We start from the raw sequence: 16,407 nt of genomic DNA on the forward strand, positions 1-16,407 counted from the left end.
TTTTTTTTTTTTTTTTTTTTTTTTTTTTTGCAAGAAACTCATAGGTAGGGACACTCACAGGCCAAATGTAAAAAGATGGGGAAAAATATTCCATGCAAACAGACTCTGAAAACAGGCCAGAGTAGCCATATTCATATCTGATACAGCTGAATTCAAGCAAAAATTAGTTAAAGGAGGCAATGAGGGGCATTTCATCATAATAAAGGGGAACAAAACAACAAGAAGAAATAAGGCTAGTTAATATATATGCCCCAAATTTAATGTACCCAATAACACTTAAAAAATACTCCCAAACATTAAATACTAGAAAGACCTCCATACAATAATACTAGAAAATTTCAACACACCTTTAGCATCAATAGACAGGTTATCAAAGTATAAAATCAATAAAGACATATAGCCAACCCAAATAATACTATAAATCAAACTGGCCTAACAGAATACTTCACCCCAAAACAATTGAATTTACCTTCTTCTCAGAAACTCATGGACTCTCCTCCAAAATATTATTCTAGATCAAAATGTAAATCTAAGCAAATATCAAAAAAGTGATAATACCATGCATCACATCAGACCACAATGGAAATAAAATTAGAATGACAGCAAGAAAAAAATAGACCCACACAAACACATGGCTATTAAACAACCAACTTTTGGGGGAACGGTACTGTAGATTGAAATCAGGGGCACTCAACCACTGAACCACATCCCCAGCCCTATTTTGTATTTTAGAGACAGGGTCTCACAGAGTTGTTTAGCATATCGCTTTTGCTGAGGCTGGTTTTGAACTTGTGACCCTCCTTTCTGAACCTTCCAAGCTGCTGGGATTATAGGCATGCGCCACCTTGCCCAGCAATAAACAACCAGCTTTTAAATGAAGAACAGATGAAAGTAGAAATGAGAGAAGAAATCAAGAAATTCTTAGAAACAAATGAAAATAAAGACACAACATATAAAAATCTCTGGGACAGTATGAAACAGTACTAAGAAGAAAATTTATTATACTGAGTGCATACATTAAAAATATAGAGGTCCCAAAGAAACTTCTGCTCCGCCTCAAAGCCTTAGAAAACAAAGAAAGGAATTCTAAAATAAGAAGAATACAGGAAATAACAAAGATCAGAGCCAAAATTAATGAAATTGAGAATAAAAAACAATAAAGGATCAACGCAACAAAGAGTTGGTTCTTTGAAAAGATAAATAAGATTCATAAACCCTTAGAGTGAAACTACCAAAAGAAAGAGATAGAAGACCCCAAAAATTAGAGATGTCATTAGAAACTATTCAAAATCTACAAGACACTGACTAATTCCTAGACACATGACCTACCCAAATAGAATTAGGAAGATATAGAACACTTTAACAGAACAGTATCAAGTAATTAAATTGGAACAGCAATCAAAAGGCTAAAACAAAAAAAGCACAAGACCAGATGGACTCTCAGCAGAGTTCTACCAGACCATTAAAAAAATTAACAGTAGTCTTCCTCAAATTACTACATGAAATTGAAAGGAAAACTCCAAGATACATTCTATGAAGCTACTATAACCTGATACCAAAATGACACAAAGAAACATCAAGGAAAGAAAACTAAATACCAATATTGCTGATGAACACAAATGCAAAAATCCTTAGTAAAATACTAGCAAAATGCATTCAAAAACATATTAGGAAGGATAATACACTATGACCGAGTTGACTTTACTCCAGGGATGTAAGGCTGGTTCAATATACACAAATCAATAAATGTAATTTACCACCTAAAGATCAAGAATCATATAATCACTCAATAGATGCAGAAGAGGCATTTGATAAAATACAGCAATGATTCATGTTAAAAACACTGGAGAAACTAGGAATAAAAGGAACTTGCCTCAAAATTAATAAGGCAGTGTACAACAAACCCATATGCAACATCATACTAAATGGTGGGAAAAAAAGAAAGCTTTTCCTCTAAATTGATGAACAAGAAAGACAAGGATGTCCATTCTCACTACTTCTATTCAATATAGTCCTCAAAACTCTAGCAAGAACAATCAGGAAAGAGAAGGAAATTACAAGAACACAATTCTTGTAATACAATCAAACTTTCACTTTTTGCCAATGACATGTTACTTTATCTAGAAGACACAAAAAATTCCACCAGAAGACTTCTGGATAAATTAATTTAGCAAAGTGGCAGAATACAAGATTAATACTCATAAATCAATAACTTTTCTATATTCCAACAGCATGTCAGCTGAGAAAGAAATCAGAAAAACTATCTCCTTTACAATAATCTTTTTTAAAAGCCTGGGAATTAATATAATCAAGGAAGTAAAAGAACTCTATAATGAACACTATAAAACATTCGAGATAAAATTGAAGAAGACCTCAGAAGATGGAAAGACCTACCATTTTCTTGGACATGCAAAATTGATAACTTTGAAATGTCCATACTACCAAAGTAATATACATATTTAATGAAATTCCCATCAAAATCCAAATAAAATTATTTACAGAATTAGAAAAACTACTTCTTAAATTCATTTGCAAGAATAAGAGACCTCTAATAGCCAAAGCAATTCTGACAAGAAAAGCAATGCAGGAGGCATCATAATACCCAGTCTCAAAATTATACTACAGAGCCACAGTAACAAAGCCAGTATGGTACTATGATCAAAAGAGACATGAAGATCATTGAAACAGAATACAAGACATCAAGATAAACCCAAACTCGTATAGTCTGATTCTTGATAAAGGTGCCAAAAATGTTATGTTGGAGAAAAGACAATCTGTTTACCAAATGGTACTTGGAGAACTGGATGTCTACATGTAGAAGAATAAAATTAGATCCTTATCTCTCACCCTGAAAAACACCCAAATCAAAATGGATCAAAGACTTGGTAATTAGACCAGAAACTATGCAATTGTTAGAAGAAAATTAGGGTCAACATGCCATCATATAGGGGCAGGTATCAACTTACTCATTAAGACTCCTAAAGCTTAAGAAATAAAACCAAAACTCAATAATTGGGATGCCATCAAACTAAAAAGCTACCCACCACAAAAAAATAAATAAATAAATAAAAACAAGTGAATGAAAAGAGAACATACAGAATGGGAAAAAAAATTTTACCACCTACTCTTCTGACAGGGGATTAATATCCAGAATGTATATAAAAAAAATACTTAATGCCAAAAAGCAACCCAATTAATAAATGGGTCAAAGAACTAAACATAAACTTTTCAAAAGAAGAAATACAAATGGCCAACAAATATATAAAATATGTTCAACATCTCTAGCAATCATGGACATGAAGATCAAAACTACACTAAGAATTCATCTCACCCCAATCAGAATGGCAATTATCTAGAACACAAACAACAATAAAGAAATGCTGGAGAGGATATGGGGTAAAAGATAATATCATGCATTGTTGATAGAAGCATAAATTAGAATAAGGCAGTGTGGATATTCCTCAAAAACTAAGAATGAAGCCACTATATGAACCAGCTATCCCACTCCTCTATATTTATCTAAAAGAACTAAAGTCATCATACTATAGTGATAAGGCCACTTCAGTGTTTACAGCTGCACAAATCCCAACGGCCAAATTATGGAATCAACTCAGATGCTCACCAACAGAGGAATGGATCAGAAAATGTGGCATATATACACAATGGAGTTTTAGGCAGCCATAAGGAAGAATGAAATAATGGCATTTGCTGGTCAATGGATGAAAATGGAGATTATACTAAGTAAAATAAACCATATTCAAATAATCAAGAGCCAAATGTTTTCTCTCATATGTGGAAGCTAGAGCAAAATAAGGAAAAGAAGGTAGCAGGAGAGGAGACTGGCTATCATAAATAGATCAGTGGAATCAAGAAGGAGAACTAGAAAGGACAGGAAAGGGGTAGAAATATGGAAGGAAATAAATAATAGCCTGTTACATATGTGAATGTACCAAAATGAATATATATAAAAATAGACATATATATTGAGGTATATGTATATATGAGTGTATATATACTATAATATAATCAAACATAAATAGACTAATGAGTGAATGGAAGATCGTAGAAGAGAGGAAAAAGGAGGAGGGAAGGAAAGAGGGAAGGGACACAGGAAGGGGGAAATGGGGAATGATATCAAATTCCTTGTGTGTACTGTTTTGTTAAAATTAACCCAAATACTATGTATAATTATAATGCTCTAAAAAGCAGTATGAAAATAAAAGAATACAAGAACCATGACCAAAATATATAAGAACTCTGGGGTAACATTAAGAGACCAAATTTAAAAATAATTGGAATCAAATAGGGTAGTGAGAAGCAGGCTAATGGAATGGATGCCCTTTTCAGGGAAATAAAAACAGAAAGTTTCCCAAACCTTGAGAAGGAGATGGAAATATTCAGAACCCTAAATAGACAAGATCAAAAAAAAACCCTCCCATGACACATTATAATTAAAATACCTAATATAAAAAGCAAATATAAAATTTTTAAAGCCTCCAGAGAAAACAACAGGCTACATTTGGGGAGGCAAGCCAAACATATTTGCTTCTGATTTCTTAGCACAAACCCTAACTTCCAGGAGGTCAAGTAATGATGTGCTCCAAACCCTGAAGGAAAATAACTGTCAACTAAGACTGCTAGATCCAGCAAAATTATCCTTCAGAATCAAAGATGCAATAAAAATCTTCAAAGATAAGCGAAATCTAAAAGAATTCATGAATATTAAACCAGCACTATAGGAAATATTAAGAAATACTAAATAAAGAAGGAAATAAAAATCAAACTCCTGATTTCACAAATGGACAAAAACTATTTGAAGGATAGATAAGCAAATAAGAAACAGGATCAAACTAAACATCAGAAATAATATTAAATGGCAGGAATTGATAAACATCTCTCTATAATAGCATTGAGTGTAAATAGTACCAATTAGCCAATTAAAAGATAGGCTGGCATAGTGATTTAAAAAACAAAACCCAACCATCTGTTATTTGAAAGAGACTCACTCCACTAGCAAAGATAGCCAGAGACTGAAAGTGAAATAATGTAAATTCACACACTATGCATATAGAGCCTGAAAACAAGCAGCAATAGCTACTTTCCCATCCAACAAAGCAAAACTCAAATCAAAGTAAATCAGAAGAGACAAAGAAGGTCACTTCATACTGGCAAACTGAAGACTCCAACAATAAGACATAATAATAGTAAACATTTATGCCCCAAACATCAGTCTATCTACTACATAAAACAGACACTAATCAACAAAGACTCAGACTCTAGTACAATAATATTGAGGGATTTCAACATACCTCTGTCACCAATAAATATGTCATCCAGACAAAAACTCATTGAAGACCCCTCAGACCTAAAAAAATATTATAAATCAAATGTCTTAACAGAAGTCTATAGAATATTTCATCCAACCATAGCTGAATTCATTTTCTTCTCAGGGGTTCCTGGAAACTTCCCCAAAATAGACCACAGTTTATCCTACAAAGCAACACTTAGCAAATACTAATAGTTAGAGATCACTTCTAACATCTTATGTGATGATCCTGGAGTAAAATTATAAATCAACATCCAAAAAACTCCAGGAATATTATATAAACAAATGGAGATTGAACAGTAATATACTTTTGAATGATGGATTGGTGATAGAAGATATCAGGGGAGAAATTTAAAAATTCTTAGAATCGAATGAGAATAGTGATACAACCTACCATAATATCTGGGACACTATGGAGTTGGTTCTAAGAGGGAAAGTTATAGTTATGACTGCCTACATGAGAAAATCAGAAAGATCCCAAATAAATAACCTAGTGATTCATCTCAAGGTCCTAGAAAAAAAACAGAAACCAATTCCAAAATCAATAAAAGGAAAGAAATAATTAAAATCAGAACAAAAATCAATGAAATAGAAACTAAAAAAAATGCAAAGGATCAATGAAATAGAGAATAAGATAATAAAACAACAAATCAATGAAATTAAGAGTTTGTTGTTTGAAAAAATAAGCTAGATAAACCCATAGCCAACTACTCACATTTATAAAATTAGAGATGAAAAAGAAGAAATCATTACAGACATCACAGAAATCTAGGACTATATTGAAAGGACTATACTGAAACTTATACTTTAATAAATTGAAAAACATAGATTAAATTGCTACATTTCTAGACATAAAATTCAATCAAGAAGATGTAGAGGGCTGGGGCTCAGTGGTAGAGAGCTTGCCTTGCATGTGTGAAGCACTGGGTTCAATCCTCAGCACCACATAAAAATAAATAAATAAAGATATTTTAAAATGTATATTTAAAAAAGAAGATATAGAAAATCTAAACAGACCAATAACAAGGAATGAGATTCAAGCAGTAATGAGACGGCTTCCAACAAAGAAAAGTCCAGGACCAGATAAGATTCTCAACTGAATTCTACTAGACCTTTAAACAAGAACTAATAATGTCAATGCTCCTCAAATTACTTTGTGAACCTGAAAGGGTGTGTTTTAGTAAGCTTTTCATCACTGTTACCAAAATACTTGACATGAAAAAATTAGAAGAGGACAAATTTATTTGGGTCACATGGCTTCAGAGGGTCTCAAGTCTACAGACAGCCAATTTCATTGCTCTGGTCCCAAGGTAAGACAGCACAAGCAGAGGAAAGCTGCTCAGCTCATTGCTGAATCAGAGAAAGAGAAAGAAAATGGAGCCATAGCGAACATGGATCTTTGCAGAGTATAACCCCCTTGACCTATTCCTCCAGTAAGGACCCACCTGTCAACAGTTACAACCTACTTCACTCAAACTAAGATGAACTAATTAGGTTAGAGCTCTCACAATCCAATCATTTTCCTGCTGAACATTCCTGAGTTACTTTAAGCCATAAAAGTGAAACACTTCCAAATTCATTCTATGAAACCAGTATCACCTTGATAATCAAATCAGATGAGGACACATCAAGAAAAAAACAATATTCCTAATAAACTTAGATGCAAAAAATTAGCAAATCATATTCAACAACATATTAAGAAGACTGTACGTCATGATCAATTTGGTTTCATTCCAGGGAAGCAAGGATAATTTAACATACATAAATCAATAAATGTCATTCACCACATAAATAGAATTAAGGACAAAAAGATCAGATATCTTGATAAAGAGAAAGCCTTTGACAAAATTCAGCACCCACTTGTGTTAAAAATGCTGAAGAAACTAGCAACAGAAGAAACTTATCCCAACATCATTAAGGCTATAAAGACAAACCCAAAGCCAACATCACAGTGATTAGGAAAAAAAACAGAAAGCATTTCCTTTAAAATCCAGAACAAAAAACAACACAACAACAAAAAAACAAAACAAAAACAATGTCTGTTGTCACCACTCCTCGTCAATATAGTACTAGAAATTCTAGCCAGAACAATCAGGCAAGAGAAGAAAATAAAGTGGAGAAAAATGGAAAAGTAAGAAGACAAATTATCACTGATTATAAATGATAGGACTCATTATACTTAGAAGATTCAAACAGCTCCAACAGAAGACTGCTAGAACTAATAAATTTAGCAAAGTAGTAGGTAACAATCATGCTCATAATAGCCTCAAAAAAATATCTAGGAATAAATCTAACCACCAAGATGAAAGACTTCTACAATGAAAACTGTAGAACACTGAATAAAGATATTGAAGAAAACAGAAGATGAAGAAAAGATTTTCCATCTTAGATAGGCAGAATTAATATTGTTAAAATGGCCATATTAGCAAAATTAATAGACAACTTCAATGCAATCCCCATCAAAATGCCAATGATATCCTCACAGAACTAGGGGGGAAAAAGTCCTAAAATTACTTTGAAATTCCAAAGCAATTCTAAACTCCCCCAAAAAGCAATGCTGGAGACATCACAATACCCATGCTAAGTTAAATAAGCCAGAATCAGAAAGTCAAGGTTCCAATGTTTTCTCTCATATGCAGAAGCTAGAATAAAATAAGGGGAAAAACAGGATTGGGAAATTCCATAAAAATTTTAGAAATATCAATGGAGTAGAGAAAGGTAATGGGAGAAGGGAAAAGGGATAAGAAAAGATTGGGGATGGAGGTAAAATTAACCCAATTATGCCATGTACATATATGAATATACCACAGAAAATTCTACCTTTACATATACCTATAAAGCACTAATCACAAAAGCAATAAATAGAAGGAAGACCAGTAGAATAGAGGAAGGGGAAAAGGAGGAGAGGATGGAAAGAGGAAGTACTGGGGACTGAAATGGAATAAATAACACCCTATGCTTATATGTATGATTATGTAAAAATGAACCACTATTATGTGTGACTCTACTGTAGTCATTAAAACATTAAAAAATAAATTGGGGTCTGGGACTGTAGCTCAGTAGCAAAGCACTTGCCTAGCATATGTGAGGCACTGGGTTTGATTCTCAGAACCACATAAAAAAATAAACAAAATAAAGGCATGCTGTCCATCTACAACTATAAAAGATTTTTTAAAATATTTAAATAAATAAATTTTAAATTAAATTTATTTAAAATTTATAAGGGAAAATAAATTTGAAATTTTTAAAATATTAATTAGATTTTCTATATACAAAAATAAACTTGCTGATAAAAAAATCAGAAAAACAATCTCACTCACAATTTTAGCAAAGAGTTAATTAAACCACACAATTTCAGAGGGTTAATTAAACCACACAATTTCAGAAGTACATTAGCCTAAAGTGAAGAAATTAATGGAATCTAATCTGACAAAAAGAGATCTGACACTGTTTAGGGTAATGAGATTTAGCTTCCTCATTTTCATCAGTTTATCAAACAACTACAAAGACAAATCACAAAATAATTACTCTCACAGACCCTAAACAACTGATTTACATAGAAAAGAACTGAAAATAGGTATGAGGTTCTGAGTACTTCCCCTTAACTATAAAATGAAATTTTAGTTACCCTGCTGGAGAAGCCACATGAACAGAGACCCTGAGAGTACATGGAGAAACCCAATTAACATATATTGGTGGTACACCATCCATGCCAAGATGCCAAAAAAATACTCTTGGACATTCTGGCCAGTTGAGATCCCAGATGACTATAGCTACAAGATGACCTCACAGGTATCCAAACAGCCACCCAGCTGACTCCTCAAACCACAAAATCATGAAGAGATAAAATGTTAGTTTAATCCATTACATTCTATTGTACTTGCTATTTAAGAATAGATAAAACAATTATGTTTAATATTTTAAATGTATTATCACTCATGTTTCCCTTGATATCGTTTTTAAACAAAACACTGTGAATCAATTTGATACATCAATCACAAACATATAATAACTTCAATGACCACAGTGATTCCCCAAATACTAGTATTGGAAGCAAAGTAGAAGAGTGGCCAAGATCAAATATTACTAAGAATAAATTTATAATATGTAATAGCACAAATTAAAGCTTTCTACTCATTTATAAGAGTTCTTATTTATTCAAGTGCTAACCTTTTTGGCAATTCAAGCAAGATTTTAAAAATAAAACACAAATAGAAACTATTCCCATGTAAGCATTCTTAAGACAAAATTAACACCTAAAGTGTAGCTCAAAATCAGAAAGAGAAGGGGGAAAATTACCTATTGAGCTGTGGTTCACAACCAGGAGCAATTTTGGCCCCATAATACATTTGGCAATGCCTGGATTGCTTCTTCACTGTCACAACATAGGGGGAGATAGTTACTGGCATCCAGTAGACAGAAACCGTATATGCTGATAAATATCTTAACTACACAAGATAGCCTCCTACAGCAAAGAGTTGCCTAGCCCAACATGTTAGTCATGCAAAGAATGAGAAAACTGATTATAAGCAATTAAAACATGAAGATATTGTTTCACTATAATCATTACCTCAGAAACCAACAAGTCGGTGTTCAAAGAGAATAGAATTATGCATTTCCAGGTAAATGGATGGAGGTGAAGAATATCATGCTAAATGAAGCAAGCCAATCCCAAAAAACCAAAAGACCAAATGTTCTCTCTGATAAATGGATGCTGATCCATATGGGGGGAAGGGGCATAAGAAAAATGGAGGAACTTTGGATGGGAAAAATGGATGGTGGGGTGGGGAGGGGGAATGGGAGTAGGAAAGATGGTGGAATGAGACAGACATCATATTCGTAAGTACATGTATGACTGCATGAATGGTGCAACTCTCCATCATGTACAACCAGAGAAATGAAAAGTTGTGTACCACTGGTGCACAATGAATCGAAATGCATTCTGCTGTCATGTATAACTACTTAGAACAAATTTTTTAAAAAAGAAAGAAACTAATAAAACAATTTCACTGGCAAAACTGATGGGTAAAACTTGGGACAATTTTTTAATGAAAATAATGTGATAATTTTGTTATTTATTTTGTTATTTGTCTACATAAGAAAAAGCATAATACAATGAGTATTAAAATACAGAAACAAGAAAATGAATAATATTAATTATATGAAAGAATTAAGCAGAAAGAATGTTTTATAAATGCATTATACTGAAGAAGAATGTTCCTAATGGTATTATAACTGCTAATTAAAATATATTTTATTTGATCAAATTACCAATTATATAAACACATAAAACCTAGAACACAAAATTAGTATTATACACCAATATCTCATTTAGATTAAAATTTTAACAAGAATATCAGGATCAACCGATGTCTAATTAGACATTATTTGACTTTTTTTCCATTTGGTATTAGTAGAAATAAATTCATCTAACTAGTCACAGTATTATTTTGGCAATGCCTGGATTGCTTCAAATTCCAAGGAACTAGTTCTATAAATAATTCAATTTACTTTTTGTCAAATATTTGAAGGAAAAACAATTTAAAACTTAAATAGGCCTGCCTCTTCAAGATAAGTTTTATAACTATGATCACATTTGCATTTTCTGTCCTTTCAGAAAAATTATTTTAATATTCCTGAATCAGAGAAAAGTCTGATACAGTTCTTTAGAGGAAAAATATGTTTGTGGCCACTATAAAAGACTTAAGAGATAGATCAGTAAGAGCTGTTATTTTACCAAACATACTTAGACATCTCCCTCTGGAATTAAAAAAGCTAACAAACATTTCATTACCTTTACATTTGGCTTCTTTGTTGACACTCCTCTGTACCAACCTAAAAGAAAGCATACAAAGGATATTAAAATCATATTGTTGTCTTTTTTGTAAGAGACTGAATATAATATTTTTAGAAAAAATAAATTAATACAAGCTTTCCTTTACATACCAGCATAAATTCATTAGGATCTAGAGTTATCCTAGTAACTCACTTCAAAAGGAAAAATTTTATTGTTACTACAGTCCAATTTTCATCACAGGGTGCACACCCCTTTTAATGAATAAGAAACAGGAATTATACATAACTCTACTGCACCAAAAAATCCCAGATAGATTTATTAGAGGCGAAGAAATTCCAAAAACATTGAGTGGTTTTGTTGCAAACAGGAGTATAACACAGACTTTCATTTCCTGAACTCATTCAATCTTAAATGCAGTATACTACATTACTCTCATTTCTTTGCCTTCTAGTTATTAAAGGCAACATCCCTGCCAGTCCAGGTACTTACTTATTACTTTTCCTCTCCCCCGCCCTCACTTAACTCTTTTAAGCATTCATACATAGCAATGCTAACAAGCTTTCCAATTACATGATACAAACAATTTTCAGGGAAAAGAAAATTGTATTACCACATTTTCTCAATGCCAAGCTATCATCTTTTTTGTTTGGCTTTTGTTTTGGGGGATACTGGGGACTGAACTCAGGGGCAACCACTGAGCCACATCCACTCAACCACTGAGCCACATCCCAACCCTAGTTTGTATTTTATTTACAGACAGGGTCTCTCAGAGTTGCTTAGCACCTCGCCATTGCTGAGGCTGGCTTTGAACTTGCAATCTTCCCCTCTCTGATTACAAGCCCCTAGGATTACAGGTATACGCCACCATGCCCAGCAATTCCAATCAGTTCTTTTCAGAGCTCTGCTATGGTTTCATTACTAGGGTTTAATAAAGCAGTTCCTGTATTTAGGAGGGCAAGCTAAGAGCTGTATGTTTAAAGGAGGAAGATGGAGAAAAAGGAGTAAAGATTATTAATAATAGCTAATATTACATAAAACTTATTGATCTTTTTTTTTCTTTTATTGGTACCAGGAATTGAACTCAGAGGCACTTAACCACTCAGCCATTTTTTTTTTCATTTTTTTTTTTTTTGAGAGAGAGAGAGAGAGAGAGAATGAGAATTTTTTTAATATTTATTTTTTTTTAGTTTTTCGGCAGATACAATATCTTTTTGTTTGTATGTGGTGCTGAGGATTGAACCCGGGCCGCACGCATGCCAGGTGAGCGTGCTACCTCTTGAGCCACATCCCCAGCCCCTCATTTTTTATTTTAAGACAGGTTCTCCCTAACGCTTAGGACCTCATTAAGTTACTGAGGCTGGCCTTGAACTTGTAATCCTCATGTCTCAGCCTCCCAAGCCTTTTACACTGAAATTGAAAGTTTATTCTCTGTATTCTGTTTAAGTCTTGTAACAAAACTATGAGGAAAAGAATCAATTACTTCTCCCCTGAAACAATAAAAGAAAAGAAATCTTCCTTTCTGTATAGGGCAACTGCTGAGATAATAAGTTTCATTAACTCACTTTACACATTAAATCTCAATTTATTTTCTTAAAAAGTGACAATTGTTTTCAACATGATACTTTACAGATAATTAAGAAACATAATGACATCAGAATGATTTGCAGAGTAAGGCTCTCCAAAAAGCCTCTTTTCAATAAAGTCACAAGAATACCACAAAGCTACAGTAGTTAAGGCAGTGGGGTACTAATAAAAGAATGGGCAAAATGATCTATAGGATTAAACAGAGCATCCAGAAATAGCCCAACATAAACTGATCTTTAACAAAGGGGCAAAAGAAATACAATGAGGGGGGGAAAAAGCAATGTTTTCTTTTTTTAAAAAAAAAGAGAGAGAGAGAGAGAGAGAGAGAGAGAATATATTTATTTTTTAGTTATCAGCGGACACAACATCTTTGTTTGTATGTGGTGCTGAGGATCGAACCCAGGCTGCATGCATGCCAGTTGAGTGCGCTACCGCTTGAGCCACATCCCCAGCCCAAAAGCAATGTTTTCAACAAATGGTGCTAGGACAACTAAACATACTCACACAAAAAATAAATGTGGGGGCTGGGGAGGTGGCTCAAGCGGTAGCGCGCTCGCCTGGCATGCGTGCGGCCCGGGTTCGATCCTCAGCACCACGTACAAACAAAGATGTTGTGTTGGCCGAAAACTAAAAAATAAAAATAATAATAATAATAAATTTAAAAAAATAAATAAATAAAAAAATAAATGTGGATACATACCATATACCAGTCACAAAAATTAACTCAAAATGTATCATAGATATCAATGTAAAACCACAAAACTCCCAGATAATAACAGGAGAAAATCTAGATGACAACTGGGTATGGTGATGACTTTTTAGATATAAAAATCAAAGACATGATTCACAAATTCTTTAGTAAGTTGGACTATATGTTAACTAAAAAGTCTGCTCTGTGAAAGAAACTATCAAAAGAATGAGAAGACAAACCACTAATTAGGAGAAAATGTATATAAAACACACATCTGATAAAGGACTGTTAGCCAAAATACACAAAGAACCCTTAAAATTCAACATTTAAGAAAATACACAATTCAATTTAAAAACAGGTAAAAAACCTGAACCTCACCAAAGACACCACACAGCTATGGCAATAAGAATATGGGGGTGGGGGTAGCTCATCATATCCTACTAGGGGATTTTTCCCTTAAACATTGAGATACCACTACTCACCTATAAGAATGGCCCAAATCAGGAAATACTGACACTACCCAATGCTGTTGAGGATGTAGAACGACAGGAACTTTCATTCATTTTCCAGAATGCAAAATGGTAAAGGCACTTTGGAAGACAACTTGAAGGTTTCTTAAACAACTAAACATAATCTTACAATAGGATCAGCAATTCACTCCTTGATATTTACCCAAATGAGCTGAAAACATATGTGCACATACACACACAGAAAAAAAAACTACAAATGGGTATTTACAGGATCATAATTGCCAAAACCTGAAAGCAACCAATATGTAGGTGATTTTACATAAACTATAGTACATCATCATCAATATAAAGGAAAGTTATAAGGTGATATAAATATGCCATTTATCAAGCAATAAAAAGATATATAGGAACCTTAAATGTGTATTGTTCATGCACTTAATACTATATACTGGGGAAGAAAACGTGATCATTCTCCCTGAGCCACTTCTCCTGATCCATGGAAAGCTCTAATCTAAGATTTAAAAAACTTTTTTTCATCTTCATGAGATGCTACCATAATGAATGAGGGTCATGAGAATTGTACACAGTGAACATCAGTCATCCATTTTCCTTTTGTTGTTAACATTTATTATTGTACATGTTAATGAGGTTCAGTATGATAATTTTATACATGAACATAGCATGCACTGACCAAAATCAACCTCTTTTTTTTTCTCACTTATGAAATTTATTATCTAATTAGGAGGAAATTCATTTTTAAAAAAAAAAAAATCTCTGCATCATTGATGAACTCCAATCAACTGAGATGGTAAACTCTAAGAGAAAACAGAACAGACCTAATTTGTTTGTTATATCCTGCCCAATTGGAAATTTGTAAAAGAATTATGCAAATGACCTACATGGCCAAACCATCAACCTCCCTTTTTTAACCTTCCCACAACAGAGATTCCCAATCTCTAGTTGAGCTTATTCTACTTTCAGGTTGACGTTTTTTAGCTTCCATATTTGAGAGAGAACATGCAGAATTTGTCTTTCTGTGGCTTGTTTCATTTAACATTATATTTCCCAGTTCCACACATTTTACTGCAAATGACAGGATTTTATTCTTCTTTATGGCTGAATAACATTCCACTGTATATAGATGCCATATTTTATTTATCCATCCATCTGTTGATGGGTACCCAGGCTGATTACATATCTTAATTATTGTGAATATCACATCAATAAACATTGGCATACAGGTATCTTCTTGGTATGCTGGTTTCATCCCTTTTGGACATATAGCTAGCAGTGAGACACCTGGACTGTATTATATTATAGTTCTATTTTTAATGTTTTGAGGAACTGCCATAATGATTAATTTACATTTCTACCAACCATTTTATGTTTTTAGTAACAAAAAAAATGTTGTTATGTAATTATGTTCTATCTCCATGATTGTTAATGATATACGGGCATTTTTCATATATTTATTGACCATTTGTATTTCCTCCTTTTATAAAGGCATATTCAGCTCACTTGTCATCTTCCCTATTTGGTTTATTTGGGTTTTTGTTGTTACTTTCTTTGAGTTCCTTATATATTCTAGATATTAGCCATTTGTCAGATAAAGAGTTGTCAAATATTTTCTCACATTCACTGTTAATTGTTTAGTGTACATAAGCTTTTTAGCTTGATGTCATCCCACATGCCAATTTTCCTCTTGTTTCTGCACTTTGGGGTTTCTATCAAGAAAATCATTGCCTGTTCCAATGTCTTAAGTATAACACTTATGTCTTCTTCCAGTAGTTTCAGACGTTCTTGTCTTGATAGATTTTGAGTACATTTTTATACACATGTAAAAGAGAAGGGTAAAGTTTCAATCTTCTGTATGTGCATATCCCATTTTTCTGACATCATTTATTAAGAGGATGTAATTTTTCTAAAGTACTTTTGGCTCTGTGGGGGAATCATTTGTCAATAAATGAATGAGTTTACTTCTGGGCTTTCTATTCTGTTCTAATGGTGTACATGAATGTTTTTGTACTATATCTGGCTGTTTTTCTAACTGTGGCTCTGTATGTCTTGAAATAAGGTATTGTGGTGCCTCTAGCTTTATTAATTTGTTCAAGATAACCTTGGCAATCCACAGTCTTTTATGCTCTCATGTAAATCTTAGTCATTGTTTTCTAGTTCTATTAAGAATATCACTGATATTTTGATAAGGAAGACACTGCATACATAGATTCACTTTGAGAAGTACAGACATTTTAACACTAATAATTCTTCTAATAAATTAACAAGGAAGGTCTTCCATTTTTAAATATCTTCTTCAACTTTTTTCTTTGTTTTTTAATTCATTTAAATTTTTTCTAATTAGTTTTACATGACAGTAGAATGCATTTGGTCAACTGTACATAAATGGAGCACAACTTCTCATTCCTCTGGCTGTGCATGTATGCAAAGTCATACCAGAAGTATAATCATACACGTATCCAAGGTAATAATGTCTGTCTCATCCTACCAACCTTCCCATCCCCATGGTCCCTTCTCTACCCTC

At 33.1% G+C, this 16,407-nt stretch overlaps 1 protein-coding gene across 8 annotated transcripts in view; it reads right to left on the reverse strand.

Moving 5' to 3' along the window:
* Dock3 (dedicator of cytokinesis 3) overlaps positions 1 to 16,407 on the reverse strand; it is a 552,674-nt gene that overhangs the window by 454,576 nt on the left and 81,691 nt on the right. For all 8 annotated transcript variants that reach the window (XM_048794632.1, XM_048794629.1, XM_048794628.1 and 5 more), the window contains exon 2: positions 11,121 to 11,161. In XM_048794632.1, coding sequence (XP_048650589.1) covers positions 11,121 to 11,161 — 41 coding nt within the window. The remainder of the gene's footprint in view (positions 1 to 11,120; positions 11,162 to 16,407) is intronic.

This window comes from Marmota marmota, unplaced genomic scaffold (assembly GCF_001458135.2).
Source record: "Marmota marmota marmota unplaced genomic scaffold, marMar, whole genome shotgun sequence".
NCBI classification, from domain to species: domain Eukaryota; kingdom Metazoa; phylum Chordata; class Mammalia; order Rodentia; family Sciuridae; genus Marmota; species Marmota marmota.